The sequence below is a fragment of the Gnatocerus cornutus genome, chromosome 2, assembly GCF_029298725.1.
Source record: "Gnatocerus cornutus isolate USDA-ARS CGAHR chromosome 2, icGnaCorn1.1, whole genome shotgun sequence".
In the NCBI taxonomy this organism is placed as follows: Eukaryota; Metazoa; Arthropoda; class Insecta; order Coleoptera; family Tenebrionidae; genus Gnatocerus; species Gnatocerus cornutus.
The window spans coordinates 11,732,132-11,752,210 of NC_142234.1; the positions used below are offsets into that span (position 1 = coordinate 11,732,132).

The window sequence follows — 20,079 nt, forward strand, 5'->3', positions numbered from 1 at the left end:
ATAAATAATAAAAACAAATAAAGCGTCACTAAACACGCTAATGAAAATAATGAAATACGGTCCTGCCCGAGGGTTAAACAATTTGCGGACCAAAGATGCTGAGCGTGTTTGATTCTTGTGCCGGCATCTCAGTAGCATAGCGATGTTCGTGCATAACACACGGACGAGCCTTTTGGCTGTCCTTGTGCTTCGGACGATTAGTTTAGTGCAGGGTGAAACTTCTTTAACTCCTCCGTATTTCAATTTGGCCGAGGGTAGAAAAATTGCAGCTACAGCCACATGTGGAGTTGATACCGAAGGACCAGAATTATATTGCAAACTCGTGGGGGCTAATTCCGAAAATGATCTAACTGTTAATGTTATACAAGGACAGGTAAATATTTAAAAAATTGTTAATTTAAAGGATGACACTAGAAAAATCATTTCAGTGTGGTTGGTGATAACTACGAATTTATTGTTCGGTTTGTTATCGATCGTTGAACTTCTTTCATAAATAAATAGTAGTTATTTTAATTTCAACATTTGTTTTAAAAATTAGGCGGTTAAATTCTAGTTATTTCCTAATTTATATAACCTTTGATAACAGTACTAAATGAATTTTATTATCAACTTCTTATTTAAAGTATGATAAAGATTGCTGATGAAGAAGCGTCCCAATTTTATAAACTCTACTGTTCATTCAAAAATTTATATTTCTTTCGATCGGGGTAAATTAAAAATGCACGCGGAACAAAAAACGTTTTGTTGCAGAAATTGTTAAACTACCGGCAGACAGGAACTTGTTTTATTGCGATACCTTCAGAAAGTGTTCACATTCTCGTGTAACAACGGAATTCTTGCTGATTTTTCATTTGGCTAGTTGAGCTTTTGATTGCAAAAAGAAAGAAACTTTCCATCAGTTTGAATTAAACCAATTTTTCTTTACAAAGTGCAGTAACAGAGTGACTAACGCTTAGTCTGATAAACATACCATAAAATTAAAGTTAACAATCGTTATGACGATTCATGCATATATTTTGTGTACAGGTGTTATCAAAATACCTGCATTAAACCAATTCCGGTAGATAATTGTTTATCAGTAGCGAAAAAAAACTATTTAATATAAATGTAATAAAAGTGACAAAGCCACAAAATGAACAAATTGCACCATTTTTATCATTGGAATTTGAGTTCATCTGTAAATTGAATAAAAAAGTCATTATTACCAACCAGGGTTTTACACCTGAACTTTTAGTTTACAACTTTTTGTGGTTCACCCGTGTTGTTGCTCGTCCAACAATATTGCTGATTCGCCAAGAAAAGTTTTTACTACATATGTACTGATAATCTTGTAATCTACTATTTTTATTCCTATTCGGAAGATAAAGTTATAACAGAATACTTAATATTCCATTTCTTTTGAAACGCTAATCTGAAAAATTAACATGGATTTCTATATTCCATTATTTGGCTCAGTAGAAACTGTGAAATACTTTTATTTCTGGGTTATTATAACAGTGTAATCAGTTATTAGGTTATTAAGTTAGTCATAATAAACAATAACAGATTGTATTGTTTACGAAAAATAGATTGTGGTATGGGAACTCGGAAAAGTCTTTTAAATACGAATTCAAATTCAAAATGTGGCGGTCATAAATTTACTAAATATAAATTTCTATTGCGTAATCTTCAGAAGTACGAGGTATTAATAAATATGCACATAAAGCTTTGTTTTATTTGTCGTTTTTTGGTTACTTTTTCTTTTTTGATTAAACTCTGTGCTTCGAAATAGAAATAAAGCAATCATGCAAATTAAACAAGCTTCAAAAAGTATATGTTTATCTATTTTTTTAATAATACATTCACTTTTTTTTGAAAAACTGTCACCAGCATCGTAAGGTGTTATAAAATAATGGATCTGAGCGATAGTTAATGAAATGATTTTCAGGGAATGAATGAATATTTTCGTCCCACTTCCCGATTAGAGAAATAAATTTAAGAGCTTAAATGACTGAATGCGGATATTTTAGAAATGAATTATTTTTTACAGTATTGTGATGTTTGCGATCCAACGAGGCCGGATAAAATGCACCCCCCAGAATTTGCGGTGGATGGCATGGAAACTTGGTGGCAAAGTCCTCCACTTTCCCGAGGAATGAAATACAACGAAGTTAACTTGACCATCGATCTTGGCCAAGTGAGTATTGCGGACCTGAAGAGCTACATTTTCATTTTTTTGACATCTTCCTGAGATAATTTTAAGAATTTACAGATTTTATTGTCGCTATAAATATAACGATCAGATTCTCCTGATGGACTTTTTATGTTTATGTAACACGTTATGTGTGATCTAATTTTACCGTTTTAAAACCGTCTATTCTGGGTTTAAGTTTATGCGGCTTTTGTCCTTTTCACAACTTTCCTTTGTGTCTTTTGAGTCATTCAAAGCAAAGTACCTGCAAAATCTGGCAGGATAAATCTTGTCTAGATTCATGACCAACAAAAGACAACGAGCGAAGTCAGAGAAATTATCGTATCTGATCATTCACACAGCATTAGATCATCTTGTGAGATAAATTAAACGAATTGTTTAGACCGACTCACGAACCGAAGACCTGCTAGTCACAACAGTCTGATCTTTTCAAATGTCACAAAAAGACGCATCTGGCAAACACATGTTTTATTTAATGTTTTGACCCCCGTCAAATAGTCTCGAGTATTCGTCGCTCTTTGTCAATGTTACGCCTAGAGTTTAATTTCTTCCCAAATAATCTTACTAAAATAAGTTGTATAGGTACTGTCCATTACATCAAAGATTTGGTTGAACGCAAGAAACATCATGTAGATGATTGACGCTTATCATATCAAGACAGGCGACGTGGGTGTCCACTTCCCGCAATAATCAATGTTTAAAGCCTGTATCAGTTATCGCAGGATGTTCTTTATTTTTATCTGTTTACATTCCTTTGAGAATTATGTTTTAACCGAATTTCAGTGACAAAAATCTGAATATTGAAAGTAAATATCTTCATTACATCTTTACCTAACACGTGAAGTAATCTAATACAAACCGTAAACAAGCACCCGTGAAACTTCTTCTTTTATTCGTTGTAATACTAACTATATGACTGTTTGAATATTTAAATTCTCATAAGGCGAGTGTTAATTATGTTCCCATCACAATGACGCAGCGTCCTTCATCTTTTCAAACCCATGATCCCGATTTACAATTTTAGGAGTTTCATGTCGCTTATGTTTTCATAAGAATGGGTAATTCCCCAAGACCAGGTTTGTGGGTTTTGGAAAAATCGGCTGATTATGGAAAAACGTACACACCTTGGCAGTATTTTTCTGATTCTCCAGACGACTGCGCAACGTACTTCGGAAAAGAGAGTTTACGACCGATTACACAAGACGATTCGGTTATTTGTACAACAGAATACTCAAAAATCGTACCTTTAGAAGGAGGAGAAGTACGTGTTAATGAAATGTTGCTCACAACTAAAAAGTAACTTTTTAGATTCCGATTTCACTCCTAAATAATCGACCGTCAGCCAATCATTACTTTAATTCCACAGTTTTACAAGAGTGGACTAGAGCTACAAATGTACGACTCCGACTTTTGAGAACAAAAAATTTTCTTGGGCACTTAATGTCGGTGGCTAGACAGGACCCAACAGTTACCCGACGAGTATAAATAAATGTATTTTAGTACTTCTTCTAGTAAAACCGATTTTTTTCAGTATTTTTACTCGATTAAGGACATAAGTATCGGTGGTCGTTGCATGTGTAACGGCCACGCTGATACTTGCGACATCCAAAACTTTGAAGATCCAAGTATTTTACTATGTCGATGTCAACACAATACTTGTGGTGCGAAGTGTGACTCTTGTTGTCCCGGCTATGAACAGAAAATGTGGCGACAGTCAAAAATCGACGATCCTTTTGTCTGCGAACGTAAATATCCAACTCCACTAATGTTAAAAATGACCGACTCCTTGCAGCTTGTAATTGCTTCCAACACAGTTACGAGTGTGTTTACGATGAAGATGTCGATCGTAAACGTCTATCTCTTGATATTCACGGACGGTACGACGGCGGAGGTGTGTGCCAGAATTGTCAGCACAACACCGATGGCATAAATTGTAATAAATGTAAACCGACATTCTACAAACCATTCGAGAAACACTGGAATGAAACCGACGTGTGTCAACGTAAATAAGGTGGTAATGACGAGAATTTAAAATGATTGCGGTGTTTCAGCTTGCAGTTGTCACTATTTTTATTCTACTGGTAATTGCGCGGAGGGTACCGGTCTTTGCGAGTGCAAGAAGGAATTTCAACCGCCCAATTGTGATTCTTGCAGTTTTGGGTACTTTGGATATCCGGATTGCAGGCCTTGCGAATGTTTTCTGAACGGAACGCACGGTTTCCAGTGCGAAGCGCAAAGTGGACAGTGTTCTTGTCTTAACAACTTCGGAGGACACTTCTGCAAGGAATGTGCTCCTGGATATTATGATTTTCCGAACTGTAGTCGTAAGTATCGAGTCGAGTTTGTTATGGCCATTGACTTTAATTGCTTATTAATGCAACACTTCCAATGGAGATAATTTTAGATGAGTACGCGTAGTTCAGTGAACTAAACAGAGGATGCATTATTTTCTGTTTACAGATCTTGTGTTATTTTTTCAATAGAAATTGAACTTGCCACTCAACTATCTGGAAACCTGATGCCCGTTTTTTCGTTAATTTTTTTACTTTAATTTAATCTGTTTTTCCCCAGATTGCGAATGCAACTCTGAAGGATCCGTTTCCGAAACTTGCGATCAACAGACCGGAAACTGCACTTGCAAAAACAATTTCGGCGGCAAACATTGCGACGAATGTCAAGCTGGTTATTTCAACTATCCCACTTGTTCTTGTAAGTTTTTTTTTCCCACACCAACACAAGTCACGACCCTTTTTCTTAGATTGCGACTGCGACATCAAAGGTACCGAAGAAGGAATTTGTAATAAAGAAACAGGACAATGTATTTGCAAGCAAGGTTACGGAGGCGAACGCTGCGATACTTGCGTTTTGGGCTACTATGGATACCCAGATTGTAAACCGTGCAACTGCACCAAAGAAGGTTCTTTGGGCTTTAGTTGCAGCGCTGCCGGAAAGTGCCAATGCGCTGTTAACTACGCTGGAAGAACATGCGACCAGTGTAGTCCTGGTTACTACAAATATCCAGAATGTTTGCCGTGTGAATGTGACAGCCATGGCTCTAACGGAGTTTCTTGTGATACTGAAGGAAAATGCGAGTGTCATCATAACTTTGCAGGACAACGCTGTGATGCTTGTAAAGAAGGATTTTATAATTTCCCCGCATGTGAAGACTGCAACTGTAATCCAGCTGGGGTAGTAGCAGGGTTTGCAGGCTGTGGATCAGTGCCAGCAGGAGAATTATGTCAATGCAAGGAACGAGTCGAAGGCCGTATCTGTAACAAGTGTAGACCATTGTACTGGAATTTAAACCCCAATAATCCACAAGGATGCGAAGAATGCAACTGCAACATCCCTGGTGTTCTTGGCGGCATTTCTGTTTGCGATTCTGACAGCGGAGAGTGCGTTTGCAAGTCTCTTGTGGTAGCAAGAGGTTGCTCACAGTGCGCGGACGGTACTTACAACCTCCAAGAAGAAAACCTGTTCGGTTGTTCCGACTGCGCTTGTGATGTTGGAGGCTCAGTTAACAACATCTGTGACAAAACTTCCGGTCAATGTCTATGCCAGTCGAGAGTTACAGGAAGAACGTGCAAAGAACCGCTTCAAGCTCACTATTTTCCGACTCTTTATCAATATCAGTATGAAGTTGAAGATGGACACACTCCTGCCAATACTTTAGTTCGGTACGCTAATGATGAGAAAGTTTTCCCGCAATATTCCTGGAAAGGATACGCGGTCTTTTCTCTTTTACAAGTATGTTTTTATCTAATAATTACATACATTTTAACTGTTTATTTATAGAATAAAATTTTACAAGACATCCATATATACAAACCATCTCTCTATAAAATGGTGATGCGTTTTGTAAATCCAAACCCTGAGACTGTGGTAGGAAAAATTAAGATAACACCAGACAATCCGAGCGAAATTGAGCAAGAGCACCAAGTTCAGTTTAGAAATACGTCTACTCCTGCTTTTGTGGCTGTTTCAGATATGCAGGGAAATACGTTTGTTATAAATCCTGGACGTTGGCAAGTGTCTATCGAAGTTAACAAGAATTTGCTTTTGGTAAGTGAAAATCACACATTTTTAGATGTGAAAACTGAAAATTCAATTATTTTAGGATTACTTCGTACTTCTTCCCGAAGACTTTTACTCTGCCACAATCCTGAAAAAGAAAGTTGAACAACCGTGTACCATAGAAGACAACGGGCTATGCCGTGAATATAGTTACCTCAATCTGACAGCTTACCCCACAACGTTTGGTGTGGGTGGATACGTCCCTGAAGGGAAGAGATTCGGGAAACTTAGAGAGTACTTCCAAGACACTGAGGTACTATTTATATCCTTTTTTTATATCCCTTGACATTGTTTCGTAATTTGTTGCAGCACTTATCAAAAATCGGAATCGCCAATAGAGTCCCGTCGATAAACCTCGCCCAGCCTAACTTATCCTTCAACGTCACTGTTAACAAACCTGGGCAATACGTAATTGTAATAAACTACGTTACACCAAGAGGTGATCTAAGGACTCACAAAGTTGATGCCGTGTTAAACTCCGGAAAAGGATCTCAGGATGGAAAAATTATTTTTTACTCATGCCTATATACTACACCATGTCGACAACTTATCACTACTCCTGAAGGCATTGTTGCTGTCCAGTCAGTGGACGGAAATGAAATTTCACTCAACTTAAAGGTAGGAATTATTTTGAAGGAGCAAAAATATAAAGATTTGTAGGGTTCTAATGCGGATGTCGGTATTCACTCTGTCGTTGCGATACCGTACGAAGAATGGTCTTTGGGTTACATCAGACCAAAATCAGTTTGTGTAAAACGGGACGGAAAGTGCATTCCACTGTCTTTCCAAACTCCACCGGAGACGAAGAAAATACAATTTGAAGAAAATAATGCTCCACTTGCCACGACTTTGCAGAATACCACTTACATGTGGTTAAATCCGAATTACGATACTCTGGATCTTAAAGGAAAAGTTCCTAGTCCGGGGTACTACACCTTTGTTGTTCATTATTACCAACCGAACTTCCAAGGTAAGTAATGATTACGTCTTCACCTTTCTAAAATATTTTTGTAGATTTTGATCTTACAATCTTGATGCAAAATGGTCAATTCTACGAAGGAACTCTCCCAATTAATTTCTGTCCATCAATCACGGGCTGTCGAGCATTGATAAAACAAGCTGACGGAAATTCCAAGTTCTTATTAACCGAAAATTTTATGCTTACTTTGAAGGTGAGTCGCATTATAAGTGTCAATCCAAAACCTAATATTTGTTGAATTAGGAACCGGGGAATAAGAACGTCTACCTCGACTATCTTCTGGTGATCCCGTCTGACTTTTCCCACGAAAAATACCTAGAAGAAGAAGACGTGGATCGCACAGGGGAATTTATTTCAACTTGCGGGCAGAATCATTTCAATATAAACACCACCGTTGAAGGTTTTTGCCGAGATTCCGTGTTCTCCATAACTGCAGGACACAATGGTGGCGCTTTACCATGCCAGTGTGACTACGATGGTTCTCTCAGTTTCGAGTGTGATAAATTTGGAGGACAATGTCAATGTAAACCCAATATAATAGGGAGAAAATGTGAAGCGTGTAAAACGGGATATTTCGGCTTCCCTGATTGTAAACCATGTAATTGTCCATCAATTGCATACTGTGAGCCAACTACCGGTCAGTGTATATGTCCTCCACATGTCGTGGGAGAAAGATGCGATCAGTGCGAACCTTTAACTTATGGCTACGACCAGATTATTGGATGCGAAGAATGCAAGTGTAACTTTTTGGGTATTCAAGGATCAGAGCAGTGTGATCTAAATAATGGAAGCTGCGCGTAAGTTGACGAAAGTCTTCAGTGTCTTTTTATTTGTTTTTACAGTTGTAGACCAAACGTCGTGGGCAGACAATGCGATAAATGTTTAGCTGGTCACTATGCTTTCCCTTATTGTGAAAACTGTGCTTGTGATATCAGAGGCACAACTGCCAACATCTGTGACCAAGTTACTGCCGAATGCTTTTGTAAGAAACATGTTGTTGGCCCTCAATGCGAGACTTGTCGGGAAGGCACTTTTAACTTACAAGCGAACAATGATGATGGATGCACAGAATGTTTCTGTTTCGGTAAAACCAGTCGATGTACAAGCTCTAAACTAATCAGAGTGCCGACGATTAACATGTCTGACTGGCAGTTGGTTGGAATTAACACAAGCATTAAATTGGAGATCTTTCCGTTAAATCTAACAGTTCAAGATGCCGGTGAAAGCACTGTTGGTGCTATGTTTGAAAAAACAGAAGCAGTGAATAACACTGTTTATTTCTCTGCCCCAAGCGCTTACACGGGGAAGAAATTGACAACATATGGAGGATTTCTTAATTATACGTTGTATTATACAATAACACCAGGAGAAGGTGAGTTAGGACGGTGATGATTCCTCTTCTGAAGTTCTTGTTTTAGGTAATGCCGTCAGTGAACCTGATGTAATACTTGAAGGTCGAAAAACTTATCTAACATATTCAAGTTACGAACAACCCACGTCTGCTGTGGAATATCGAGCAAGTGTTCAGCTGGTGGAAGATAATTTTGAATTACCTACTGGTGCGCCTGCTAAAAGAGATCAAATCATGGAAGTACTAGAAGATTTACGTGCGATCTATATAAGAGCCGCTTACTGGACTGCGAGCGTTACCACAAGGTATTCTATAAATGTCCGCAAAAAAGTTTTCTGACATAATTTGTTTTCTCGCAGGTTATCGTACGTCGTTCAAGATGATGCCGTCTCATACCACTACTTCACAGGAGACAAAAGAAACCCTGTTTTTGCCAACTCGGTTGAAGAATGTCGCTGTCCTGAAAACTATCAAGGATTATCATGTGAAGAGTGCGCCCCAGGTTACTACCGTGTAGATGGTCCTCACGGAGGATACTGTCTTCAATGTCAGTGCCACGGACACGCAGCCGAATGTGATGTCCACACCGGAAAATGTCTCGTATGCTATTCTTCTTTTCTCATTTCCCTTAATTTACATTTTTACTCTTTAAGAACTGTTCCCATAACACTCGAGGGGACCACTGCGAAATCTGTGAAGTTGGCTTCCATGGAAATGCTCGTGCTGGAACACCCAGAGACTGTTTAATTTGTGCTTGTCCTCTACCAGTTGCCAGCAACAAGTAGGTGCTCAACACACAAGAAATTTAAGTTACTAAACAATGTTTGTAGTTTTGCAACAGGTTGTGATGTCAGTTCTGATGGCGATAAAATCAGTTGTGATTGTACAGAGGGTTATATTGGTGCCAGGTGTCAATCGTGCGGTCCAGGATTCTACGGTAGACCTGAAGTTTTAGGTATGTGTACAAAGTTCTCTGAGAACTTTGTCTACTGTTGTCTTTTAGGGGATGTTTGCAAACCGTGTCAATGTTCCGGCAACATCAATCCCGATGATCCAAATTCGTGTGATACAGTCTCAGGAAACTGTCTAAGATGTCTCAACAACACGTTCGGCCAAGCGTGTGCTCTTTGTGCTCCTGGATATTTCGGAGATGCCGTCGTCCTCAAGGACTGTCAAAGTAAGTAAAATTAATATGTACATCTTTAACTACTTAGTGGTGTATTAGGCTGCATCTGCGACGAGTTGGGTACCGACCACTGCAATAGTTTCAACGGAGAATGTGTATGTAAACCTAACGTTATCGGAGAAAAATGCGACCGTTGTGAAGACACCCATTACGGATTCCAAACCGGAAACGGTTGCGTCCTTTGCGATTGTGCAGAGGCCTCTGAGAGTGCAAGATGTGACGACGTCACCGGACAGTGTCGGTGCAAACCTGGAGTTACTGGGAGAGCATGCGACCGGTGCGCTGCCGGATACTGGAATTATACCGAACATGGATGTGTTTGTAAGTACACAAGTTTCAAATGGTTCTAATCTCACTTCCTCGTCTTTGAAGCTTGTGGATGTAAAAGCGACTATTCCCGTGGTTTCGGTTGCAACGCTTTGACTGGACAATGCGAATGTTTACAAGGAGTTGTCGGTGAAAAATGCGATCAGTGTCCGCATCGGTGGGTTTTCGTACCAGATTATGGTTGCCATCAGTGTGATAGTTGCACTCATGGTCTTTTGGATGAGACCGATAGCTTACGGGATCTAATTGATCCTGTAATTGTAGAGTTTGATGTAAGTTCGATAATAATTACTTAACAGCAAGCGCTATAATTGATTTTACAGTCTGCCAATTCCGGTTATTTCACCAGACGAAAGTTAGACAACATGAGAGAACTTTTAAACGAGTTGGAACCCAAATTTGATGACGTTGACCCGAAACAAATCAGTTTGGGTGTCTCCTTCGAAGAGTTGCAGACGCTAGAACAAGATTCGAAGAATCTCAACCGAAAGGCGAATTATTCACTAGAAAACAGCGACTCTCTGAAAACAAACTCCATAGATCTTAAAGAACAAGCCGAATTTCTGTACGACGACGGTCAACACGCGGAAGACGACTCCATAAGAGTAATTGAAGGAATCGATAAAATAACATTTCAGCTAAACAAAGATGAGAGTCCTGAGATTGACAAGGCTGTACAAAGAGGAGTCGATTATCTTAATGACATTAAAAGATACAATTTGACTAGTCGACAGAATTTAACTAACGCTGAATTGGTTAAAGTAGATGCACTTTTGTTGAATGTCACGAATTTCAAAATTCCCATTGAGTTTTTGGATGAAAAGACACACAAATTCAAGGATGATTTGAAAGATTTGAATAGAAAACTCGATGATTTGTACAATCAAACTCAATTTTCTTTAAATAACGCTAATGAGGCTCAACGAATCATTGATAAAAGCGGGTAAGTTCATAGTTATTTCATTATACATCACCAATTTATTTGTGTTCCTGTTGTTAACTTGGATTTTATTCGCACCGGCAAAATTTATACAAATACATACATTAGCACTGAGAAGTTACAAATTACACAAGCGTCTGCCCGATTTGAAGGCAGAATTTCAACTGACCGGACATAAAAGTTATATTACAGTTTTTCCAAGACAGCCTCCAAAATACACTTCATTAGTGTGCATCAGACAACTCTTATGCAATAACAATAACGTTTACACTGCATTATTGAAAATGTTACACCTCAAATATTTTTTTGTCACTATCAAACATTAATCTGCTTGGAATGGTTTCATAATAGTCACTAAAATATGATTTTCTACGTGATTTTTTTTGGAAAAACAAATAACGTAAATACAGAATTATTTATTAAGTTGTAAATAAAATATAATATCAGTCACTGGCCGGTTGCTACCGTGATATACAAATTTATTATCAAAAATTTATTAACAGAATAAATACTAATAATTGATTTGCTCAATTACATTATGATTAGCTTAAAATAATGGACATATCTACTATTTCCCACATTTATACATATTAACAATTGCATTATACATCCAAGTACATTTCAATAACACATAATAACAGGTAAAAAAATATAGGTAAACGTTTAGGTCACTTAATTCCACGCACCTTTAACTCTTCTTTAAGTTTCCACTTTACAAGTTCCATACAAGCAATGGCATCTTCGGCACTGTCATGGCCTCCGCTAACATTATTTTGTATTATTTTCCTAAGAAACTCACTAGCCAAGGCTTTAAGGGCTCGTTTGTGTGGCAAGCCCATTTTATGTGGAAACAACACAGACGTGTCTATGATAGTGCCGTGTATGATTTTAAGCGCTTTCATATCCGATTCTAAACTGTGGCCAATTAAAATAGTTTTCGAATTACACAAATGAAGAATGTTCGCTTGAACTTGCAAAATACTGGTACTAGTTCGTTCCATTTGTTCTCTAGTGATCCCAGAGAATGTTGTATTGTAGTCAATGATTGGATTTAGTGGTTTCACCAAAGATTCATACACGGTTTTACAGTCAGAGTCTACAATTGTCACTCGCGTTAATTCTAAACCTTTGATTGTATAACACATTTCACAGTCTAGAGCGTATACTGCGTAGCTCCTAGGATCCTCTTCCGACTCAGGTCTCATTGTCGTTTGGAAACCCTCTAATTCACTATCCCCACAGCATTCGCTCACATGAGTATTTGAGGTAACACAGCCAACATCGTCGTTACTTTTGCAACAGAGATACGTCTGCTCCCCTCTCAAAGTCCTCTTTTTGAGGGGATGATATATACATTCTTCTTGGTACAGCACGAAGCCATCATCGTCCACTAAATAAATCTTTGAGCAACGTGAACACTTCCGCTGATTCTCTCCTAAACTTGGATCAAATTTATTTCTCCGATTCTTGATAACTGCTTTTCCAGGTGTCGTACTCTCTTTCGGATAGCCATGAGTCTCAAGATCTTCGTTACTTAAAATATAATGTTTGATGTTATGGTAAAATTTCTTGCCTTTGTAATCTGAAGTCACATTTTTTTCCGATGATTCACCCTCGCCGATAGGTCCAAGGCCCAATCTCTCCCTCTCTTGCAGTTCTTTTCGGAGCCGATTTACTGCCAACATTGCGGAGTTTTTATAAGTAGCTAAGACCTTGCACTTTTCGTAACAACCAAATTCCTCATTCAGTGCTCGGGTGTAAGCGTCTTCTTTCGTTAAATACAACTTGACACATTCATCAGCTATCATCGTTAAGAATCTTGTACGAACATTAATAGGAAGTTTAGATTTATCGGCATTCAAAACATCCGGAATATCTGATAAAGAAATGTCAGGAACATGGGCGACACGTTTGTTTCCTTTCATCGTTTGTGCCGGTGTTTTACTAAGTGTTTCGCAAGCTCTTTGCTTCGCTATTTCTTCAATTCTCGCTTTCGCTCTTTGAATTGAATTCACATTTTGTACTGGAGCGATCTTTTTCGGTTTATTCTTCGAGTTATTTAAGATGCTATCTATTAAATTGACGGTTTCTGTGGGTTTTTCTTTCGTAGATAATCTCTGAAGTTTGTGAGTTCTAGCTGCTTTCAATAAGCTAGGAGCTGGACGTTTTACAACTTGTTTGATTTCGTTCATTATGTTCTTCTGTTCGTTATTACCTTGTGCCAATTTCGCCTGTTTGAAACGATTCGCCATCATTTGCGCTGGAGTTACCTGTACTTTTGGTTTGACTAAATGTATTTTTGATCCACTTTCACTAGGTTGACCGGACGTGTGTGCAATGCGCTTTTTGCTAATACCAGTGTCTTCTTTTGCTTCTTTTGCGGGTTCAACCGGGGCATTGTCCTCGATTTTTGGGGCTTCATACTCACTGAAGATTTTGTAACACTCAGACAGAGTGTCTTCATCTTCCAAGTCAACATCAGAGTATTCCATAATGTCTGTAGGCATTACTTCGTTGTAGTCGTCACTCGACGACTCGGAAACTCGTTTTTCGTTACTCTCTTCAATAGCCCGTTTTTCTTTTTCTCTTTTTTCTTTGTCTCGGTCTTTACTTTTACTGCTATCTTTTCTTCGGTCTTTTTCCCGACTACTGTGTTTGTCACGGCTACTCTTGTGCTTACTTCTGTGCCTCGAACTTTTTTCTTTTTCTTTGCTTTTATCCGATTTTGTGTTTTTCTCCTTAGGTTTATCCCTGCTACTTTCTTTTGATTTGTCTTTGGTATCTTTTTTGTGATGTCTTGACTTGTGGGATTTGCTACTACAGCGCTTTTCTGACTTTTCAGACTTTTCCCTAGATTTTTCCTTGTCTTTATGGCTACTTTTTGAAATTGTCTTTTCATTTTGTTTCGCGATGTTTTCTTTAGAAGTACTTGGATCCACCTGTTGGTCATTGGGCTCTTCAATAATATCATCAATGAGGTCAAATTCTGCTGAAAGGTCTTCAAAATTTATGTCAGTCTGCAAAGAAACTTCTGGGTTATATTCAGCATCAGCCATGTTTTGTTTGATTTCCCTGATCGCCTCGATGTTTTCACTAGTTTCTTTTTCGTCATCTTCCACTCCATTTTCACGCTTATTTGCCGAAGACAGTATACTCAAAGGAGTTGGTTTGTAAGTAGGTTTCTCAAACGAAAACTTTGGTATAGGTCGAATTGTTCGATCTGGCCTAAATGCCAAATCCGGTACATAACTTATAGGAATATGGCTCTTTATATTCGCTAATTCACTCTTCGGGGTCGGTTTATACGTAGGAACTTCCACTTCTTTTGTTGTTTGGATTGCAACTTCTTCGATCGTTTCTTGAGTTTTTTTGCGGTGCCGAAAATGGCAATACGGCCGGTTACATACAGTATCATAATATGGACATTCTATATCTTGAAAATAGCCTTTAGTCGGCAACATTTTAGTAGAATTAGGCGGTCATTCTAGACGTAACAATTACAAGTGGAGACAGTTCGATTACTTCTCCAATATAACCTCACTTTTTTCGGGACTTTTAACTTTTCAAATGCAAACGTCAAAATGACATTAATCACGTGATCGACGAAAAGCGCGGTAATTGTTTGAATTATTACTCACTTTCGGCACAATAATTTTGTAAGAATTGTGTAAGAAGCGACAAAGAACGACTGGAAATGAGTTCATCAGTTGTCGCATGTTATCTCTTTCCTGTGTTAGATAACATGTGGTGACCAGATTGAGCAGTTCAGGGACGAATGAATTAAAGCGGTTCGGACCGAGAAAAAATTGGGGCAAAGCAGGCAAAAGATTCCATTCATCGGTCAACAACAGAAAAACAATAATTACAACATTTCATAAGAAGAAATAAGCATTTTTAAATGCAAAAAGCAATAAGTACTTGGAAAAAAAATTTTTGCTATCAAATAATTTATGTAATTAAGACGAGATCAAAGGGGAAGCAAATATTTATTTTTGGTTTATTTAAAGAATTACGTCACAAAAATGTTGAGAGATCTTTTCAATTCTTTTTTATTCATTTAATTACTCAATCGATTACGTTTTCAGAAAAGAACGCCTCAAGAAAAAATTGGACGATATAGAAAACCAAACAATAGAATCCAAGAACAATCTAGACAAATCTCAGATTTTAAACGACAATTCAACTAAATTCAACGAGGCGGCAAGCGTCGAACTGCAAACACTCCAAAACCTTTTAAATGAAATCGAAGTCCACAACAATGAAATTAAAACAGTTACCGAAAATAACGACGAAGAACTTGATGAAGTCAATGAGTTAGGACCTCAAGTTCGACTACATGCTAGTAACTTAACGGACAGAGCAATGCAATTAGATAACATGTTAACAGAATCGCGAGATTTGTCAGGAGGTGCAGTTAGAGCTGTTGAAGCCTACAGAGACATAGTAGCGGCTGTTAAAAATGCAAGTGAAGCCGCGACGGCAGCTAGAGATGATGCAGGTAGCGCCGCTGATTTACTAGAAGGCATAGAAAATAAAACGTACGGTGCTGCTCAGCAATCTGCCGAATCTTTGAAAGAAGCGTTTGAGCTGTATCATTCAACTAACGACGAATTGAAACCGGAACTGGACCAAGCGGTGCGGAAATATGAGCCTGTCGAAAATACGCACAAGAAGAACGAAGAAATCTTGAAGAACATAGAAAAGATTCTTGAAAATATACAGAAGCAGTCTTTGGACCAGTCGTATGCAGCGGCCGCAGAGAAAGCCGATAATGCGATGATTTATGTAACTAATATTAACACTGTATCCAACAGTACATTTAATGAGGTTTGTATTATTTTAACAGTGAAAAAAATCGCATATAAACTTGTAAATATTTCAGTTGGGAAATGAAACAGGTAATGCAACTGTGCTTCCAAAAATGGTAGATGATATGAACAGAGATCTCCTTCAAACTGAAAAGCAACTTAATATCGTCAACGAAAAATTACCATCAATTATTGAAGCTATTGATGAGATACCTGAACAACAAACTCGATTACAACAAACAGTGGACAATTTGGAAAATTCTCTGAAAAAACTGAACCAACAGATTATTTTAGCGCGCGATCTCGCTAATCAAGTCAAGATTGGGATGAAGTTTTACCGTAATACCACGTTAGAGTTGAAAAACCCCTCCAATTTAGAAGAACTCAGCACCTCAGAACGGATTACTGGGTACTTCAGAACAACAAAACTTGATGGTCTGCTTTTGTATTTAGGAAATCCTGTAGGAACTGTTCCGCGTAGAGGAAAAACGGTATGTGTGTTCTAGGTGTGATCCTTGAAATACATTTTATTTATAGGCTGATTACATGGCTTTGATCATACAAAATGGGTATCCAGTTTTAAAACTGGATGTTGGAAATGGACTAGAGCAAGTTATCAACGATAAATATGTAGCTGACGGCAACTGGTATCAATTTATTGTCGATAGGTAAGAGCCGTTGCAATCTTGCATTAAACATTAAATGTAATCACTTTTAAGAACTGGACACAATGCAAAATTGGCCATACGTGAGGAACTCCAAGGCGGCATTGAAAACATTACTTTAAAAGAAACAACGTTGGACGGACCATATTCTGTATTTAATTTAGATCGAAACAAGTCTAAATTATTCTTAGGTAGTTACCCTGACCAGTATACCATACAAGAAGACGTGGATGTTTTACCATTCGAAGGCGAGATCGAGGATATCGTTATCGGAGAGAAACCAGTTTCGTTGTGGAACTTCAATTACGGTTTTGAAAATAACCATGGGGCTAAAGAAAGGGATAAATTAATTAATTTACAACCTAGTACAGGATTCAGGTTTAACGGAAATGGATACATCATTCTGAATGCTCGGTCTTATTCATTCCGAACTCGATCTGTTATTCGGTTAAGCTTTAAGACGTTTGCCAAAGATGGTCTGCTATTTTTAGCGGGCAGAGACAGAACCTTCATCGCACTGGAATTAAGAAATGGAAAGATAGTATATCAGGTAAAAAGCCAATTTCAGAAAAAAAATAAAACTTCTGGATAATTAAACAATTTGCATATAAACCACTTAACTCATGAAACCAAGAGTCCCTTTAACGGTAATAACAACTAAATTTGTGTTTACTTTTAGTACAATTTGAATGCCGACACTAAAATCTTCGAATCTGACAAAGCTTACAACGACGGCCAGTGGCACACAGTAGAGGCTATCCGCGACGGTCCAGCCGGAAGACTTGTGGTGGATCAAGTCAATATACCAGACACCACATCAGCCATCACCGGCACAAGCGTAGAACACATTGAAACCGTCGCATTCGGGGGCTACTCAGGTCAACATTCGTTCCCAGAAGTCACAAGAATCAAATTTGACGGTTGCATTGATAATGTCGTAATCATGGGAGGTCCAGTAGATTTAAGAAATAACATTAAAGCGTACGATGTGACTCCAGGATGCCCCGCCAAAGTAACGAATTTAAAAACGCATTTTCATTATACCTAATCGATAATTTTAGTTTTCTCAAATGGTGTCCTTTGACGAACACCCAGGATACATCGTTGCCCATTCCGATGTTGGCGTTAGTAACGATTTCAAAATTAGTCTTAAATTTAAAACTAAGGAAAAGGACGGACTTATTTTCTACAGTACTGATCCGTTGAGTTATAACGCAAATATATCTTTATCACTAAAAAATGGTCATCTTGTTCTAATCAGTCAGAAGAGCGAGTTGGTCTCCAGAAGTACTTTTAATGACAGCGAGTGGCATGTTGTAGCAGTGACACATAATGAACGCGGGCTAAGAATTGACTTTGATGATTTAGACAGATTGTAAGTGTTTCTTTCGGTCAAAACGGAGATTTCAATTTTTTCGTTACAGAGTTGACACTGGCCCTCCTTCATTGTATTATATTCATGGCAACTTATACGTCGGGGGAGTTCCCAGAGGTGTTGTTTTGACAGGAGGAACTGCCGCATCTACTGCGCCTTTTAGAGGCTGCATTGCAGATCTTACACTCAAAGGCAATGTCATCAACTTTGCCAATAGCACAAACAAACACAACGAAATTTTAGGGAAATGTATCTACGATAAAAACTACAAGGCTATAGATAAAATAGACACAGGCGAGTATTTTTATATGACTTCCACAGGAAATAACGGAAATGTTTGTAGAACCCACACTTCCACCTCTTCGTCCGCTTGGACCTCTACCAACCGAGGCGCCTGATGACGTGACTAGAGGCCCTCAAGAAGAACGTATGTTTTTATCTTTTGTATTCTTCGTTTTTATTATAATTTTTAGATACTACAATACGTGGTGACGGAGGACGAGACGACTACACGAATAAGACAGAAGAAGAACCTTATACAGAAAGAGTGACCCCATTGTATGCAGGTCCTGTAACAGAAGGTCCAGTTGGTCACGCCCCACCGTCATCACCAAAACCACCACCTGAAGACTCCTGTGCTCTACCTTTAGATCCACCAAAGAACAAAGATAATGTCTTTAGATTTGGTGCACAGCAAGATAGTAGATTAGAACTTGATAAACTACGTGGACGATACAAAAAGCATTTTGATTTTGCTCTCGACTTCAAGAGTGATGATCCTGATGGTATTATATTTTATATATCCGACAATGAGATGGCTTCTGAATACGTGGCTTTGTTTTTGCAACAAGGACAGGTACATAACAAAAAATGCCTTTATTTAGCAACAATGCGCCATTTTACTGTTTTTAGCTGGTTTTCACCTACAGTGATGGCATATCAACGACTGTAATAAAAAGCGACAGCCTTAAACCATACAGCGACGACAAATGGCATATCATTGAGTTTAGCAGGGATGAAAGCGAAGGCAAACTTGTGGTTGATAACGTTGTTTACTCCAAACCTGAAGACAGAATCCAAAAAATTGATATAAAACCTCCGATTTATGTAGGAGGATTAAATCCAGACCACTACAATCAAATTCAAAGCAATTTGGTAAGTAATAAACAAAAATCGGTTTTATTACTGTTTGTCTTCTCAATAGAACAACACAAAATCCTTCAGCGGGTGCATAAGGAACTTATACATGTCCAACAAACCTCTTGAAGTTTCTGCCCATAATAAAATCGGAATTGTTCCTTGCTTCGACAACACTGAATCTGGCGCATTCTTCCCGCAATCAGGGGGTTTTATCAGATTAAAAGAACCGAGATTTAAAGTCGGAGAAGTGTTCAATGTTAAACTTGACATTAAACCTAGGAGAGACTCGGGCGTGCTCATCGCTGTAAACGGAAGAAGAGACTATTTCGTCTTGGAGATGATCAATGGTGAAATGAGTCTAACAGTGGAAAATGGAAAAGGGCCCATCAAAGCAACTTATAATCCTTACAAAAAGTTTTATTTCTGCGATGGGAAATGGCATCATATTCAAGGTAAAAAAATGCGAAAAAAAGTCGAAAATCACACAATGTTTGTATATTTCAGCTGTGAAATCAAAGAATGTCATTACTCTTTCGGTCGATAATGTCTTCACTGAACCGAGTCTTGGGGACCATTCATCAACTACTACCGACACTGGTAGTGCTCTGTTTTTGGGAGGTCATCGATATATCAATAGTTCAAGAGCAAGAGGAATAACCACGAGATTACCATACGTTGGTTGTGTTAGAAATGTTGCAATCAACGACGAACCTATTGAAATTACTGCTAAAATGGCAGAGGGAGATGTTATTGTTGGAACATGTCCTACTGATTAAACGATCTTAATAAAACTTTACTCTTCATATTGTTCTTTATTATTTTAGGGGTATTTTATATGAGTTATATTACTTAATCTATGTACTGGTATTGATTTAATTGAATGAGAGAATAAATTGCATGCACTTTTTCTAATGTTTTAATCAAGAAATTGCTGAATATCGGGCTGTCAGGGGCTTTCTAGTTCAAACAAAACGGGTATTAAATCAATTCACTTTATTCGACGCTCTAATTGTCACGATTCATCTATCCAGAAACGAATTATC

The 20,079-nt window shown here is 38.2% G+C and overlaps 2 protein-coding genes across 2 annotated transcripts; one reads left to right on the top strand and one right to left on the bottom strand.

Annotated features, from left to right (window-relative positions):
- Window positions 1–106: 106 nt before the first annotated feature.
- Window positions 107–19,941, top strand: LanA (laminin subunit alpha). The gene is made up of 36 exons (XM_088029754.1): window positions 107–373; window positions 2,030–2,176; window positions 3,216–3,452; window positions 3,500–3,670; window positions 3,723–3,936; window positions 3,984–4,193; window positions 4,243–4,515; window positions 4,763–4,900; window positions 4,950–5,938; window positions 5,987–6,253; window positions 6,309–6,518; window positions 6,575–6,883; window positions 6,926–7,235; window positions 7,280–7,437; window positions 7,488–8,041; window positions 8,087–8,616; window positions 8,663–8,900; window positions 8,955–9,195; window positions 9,249–9,376; window positions 9,426–9,550; window positions 9,599–9,772; window positions 9,821–10,102; window positions 10,154–10,380; window positions 10,432–11,051; window positions 15,134–15,875; window positions 15,931–16,347; window positions 16,394–16,524; window positions 16,576–17,071; window positions 17,201–17,533; window positions 17,583–17,896; window positions 17,946–18,190; window positions 18,240–18,323; window positions 18,370–18,752; window positions 18,809–19,051; window positions 19,101–19,488; window positions 19,541–19,941. The coding sequence occupies exons 1-36, from the start codon at window positions 143–145 to the stop codon at window positions 19,810–19,812; spliced, it is 11,031 nt and encodes a 3,676-aa protein (XP_087885880.1). The 5' UTR covers window positions 107–142; the 3' UTR covers window positions 19,813–19,941.
- LOC148179048 (RNA exonuclease 1 homolog) lies at window positions 11,452–14,766 on the bottom strand. Its single transcript, XM_088029755.1, has one exon. The coding sequence runs from the start codon at window positions 14,507–14,509 to the stop codon at window positions 11,717–11,719; it is 2,793 nt and encodes a 930-aa protein (XP_087885881.1). The 5' UTR covers window positions 14,510–14,766; the 3' UTR covers window positions 11,452–11,716.
- Window positions 19,942–20,079: the final 138 nt, after the last annotated feature.

Excerpts from the sequence above, each read along its gene's own strand:
- LOC148179048 (XM_088029755.1), bottom strand. The coding sequence starts at position 14,509 with ATGTTGCCGACTAAAGGCTATTTTCAAGATATAGAATGTCCATATTAT.
- LanA (XM_088029754.1), top strand. The coding sequence starts at position 143 with ATGTTCGTGCATAACACACGGACGAGCCTTTTGGCTGTCCTTGTGCTT. Across the intron at positions 7,438-7,487 it reads ATTTTATGCTTACTTTGAAG|GAACCGGGGAATAAGAACGT; the intron begins GTGAGTCGCATT and ends TTGTTGAATTAG. Across the intron at positions 9,196-9,248 it reads TCCACACCGGAAAATGTCTC|AACTGTTCCCATAACACTCG; the intron begins GTATGCTATTCT and ends TTACTCTTTAAG.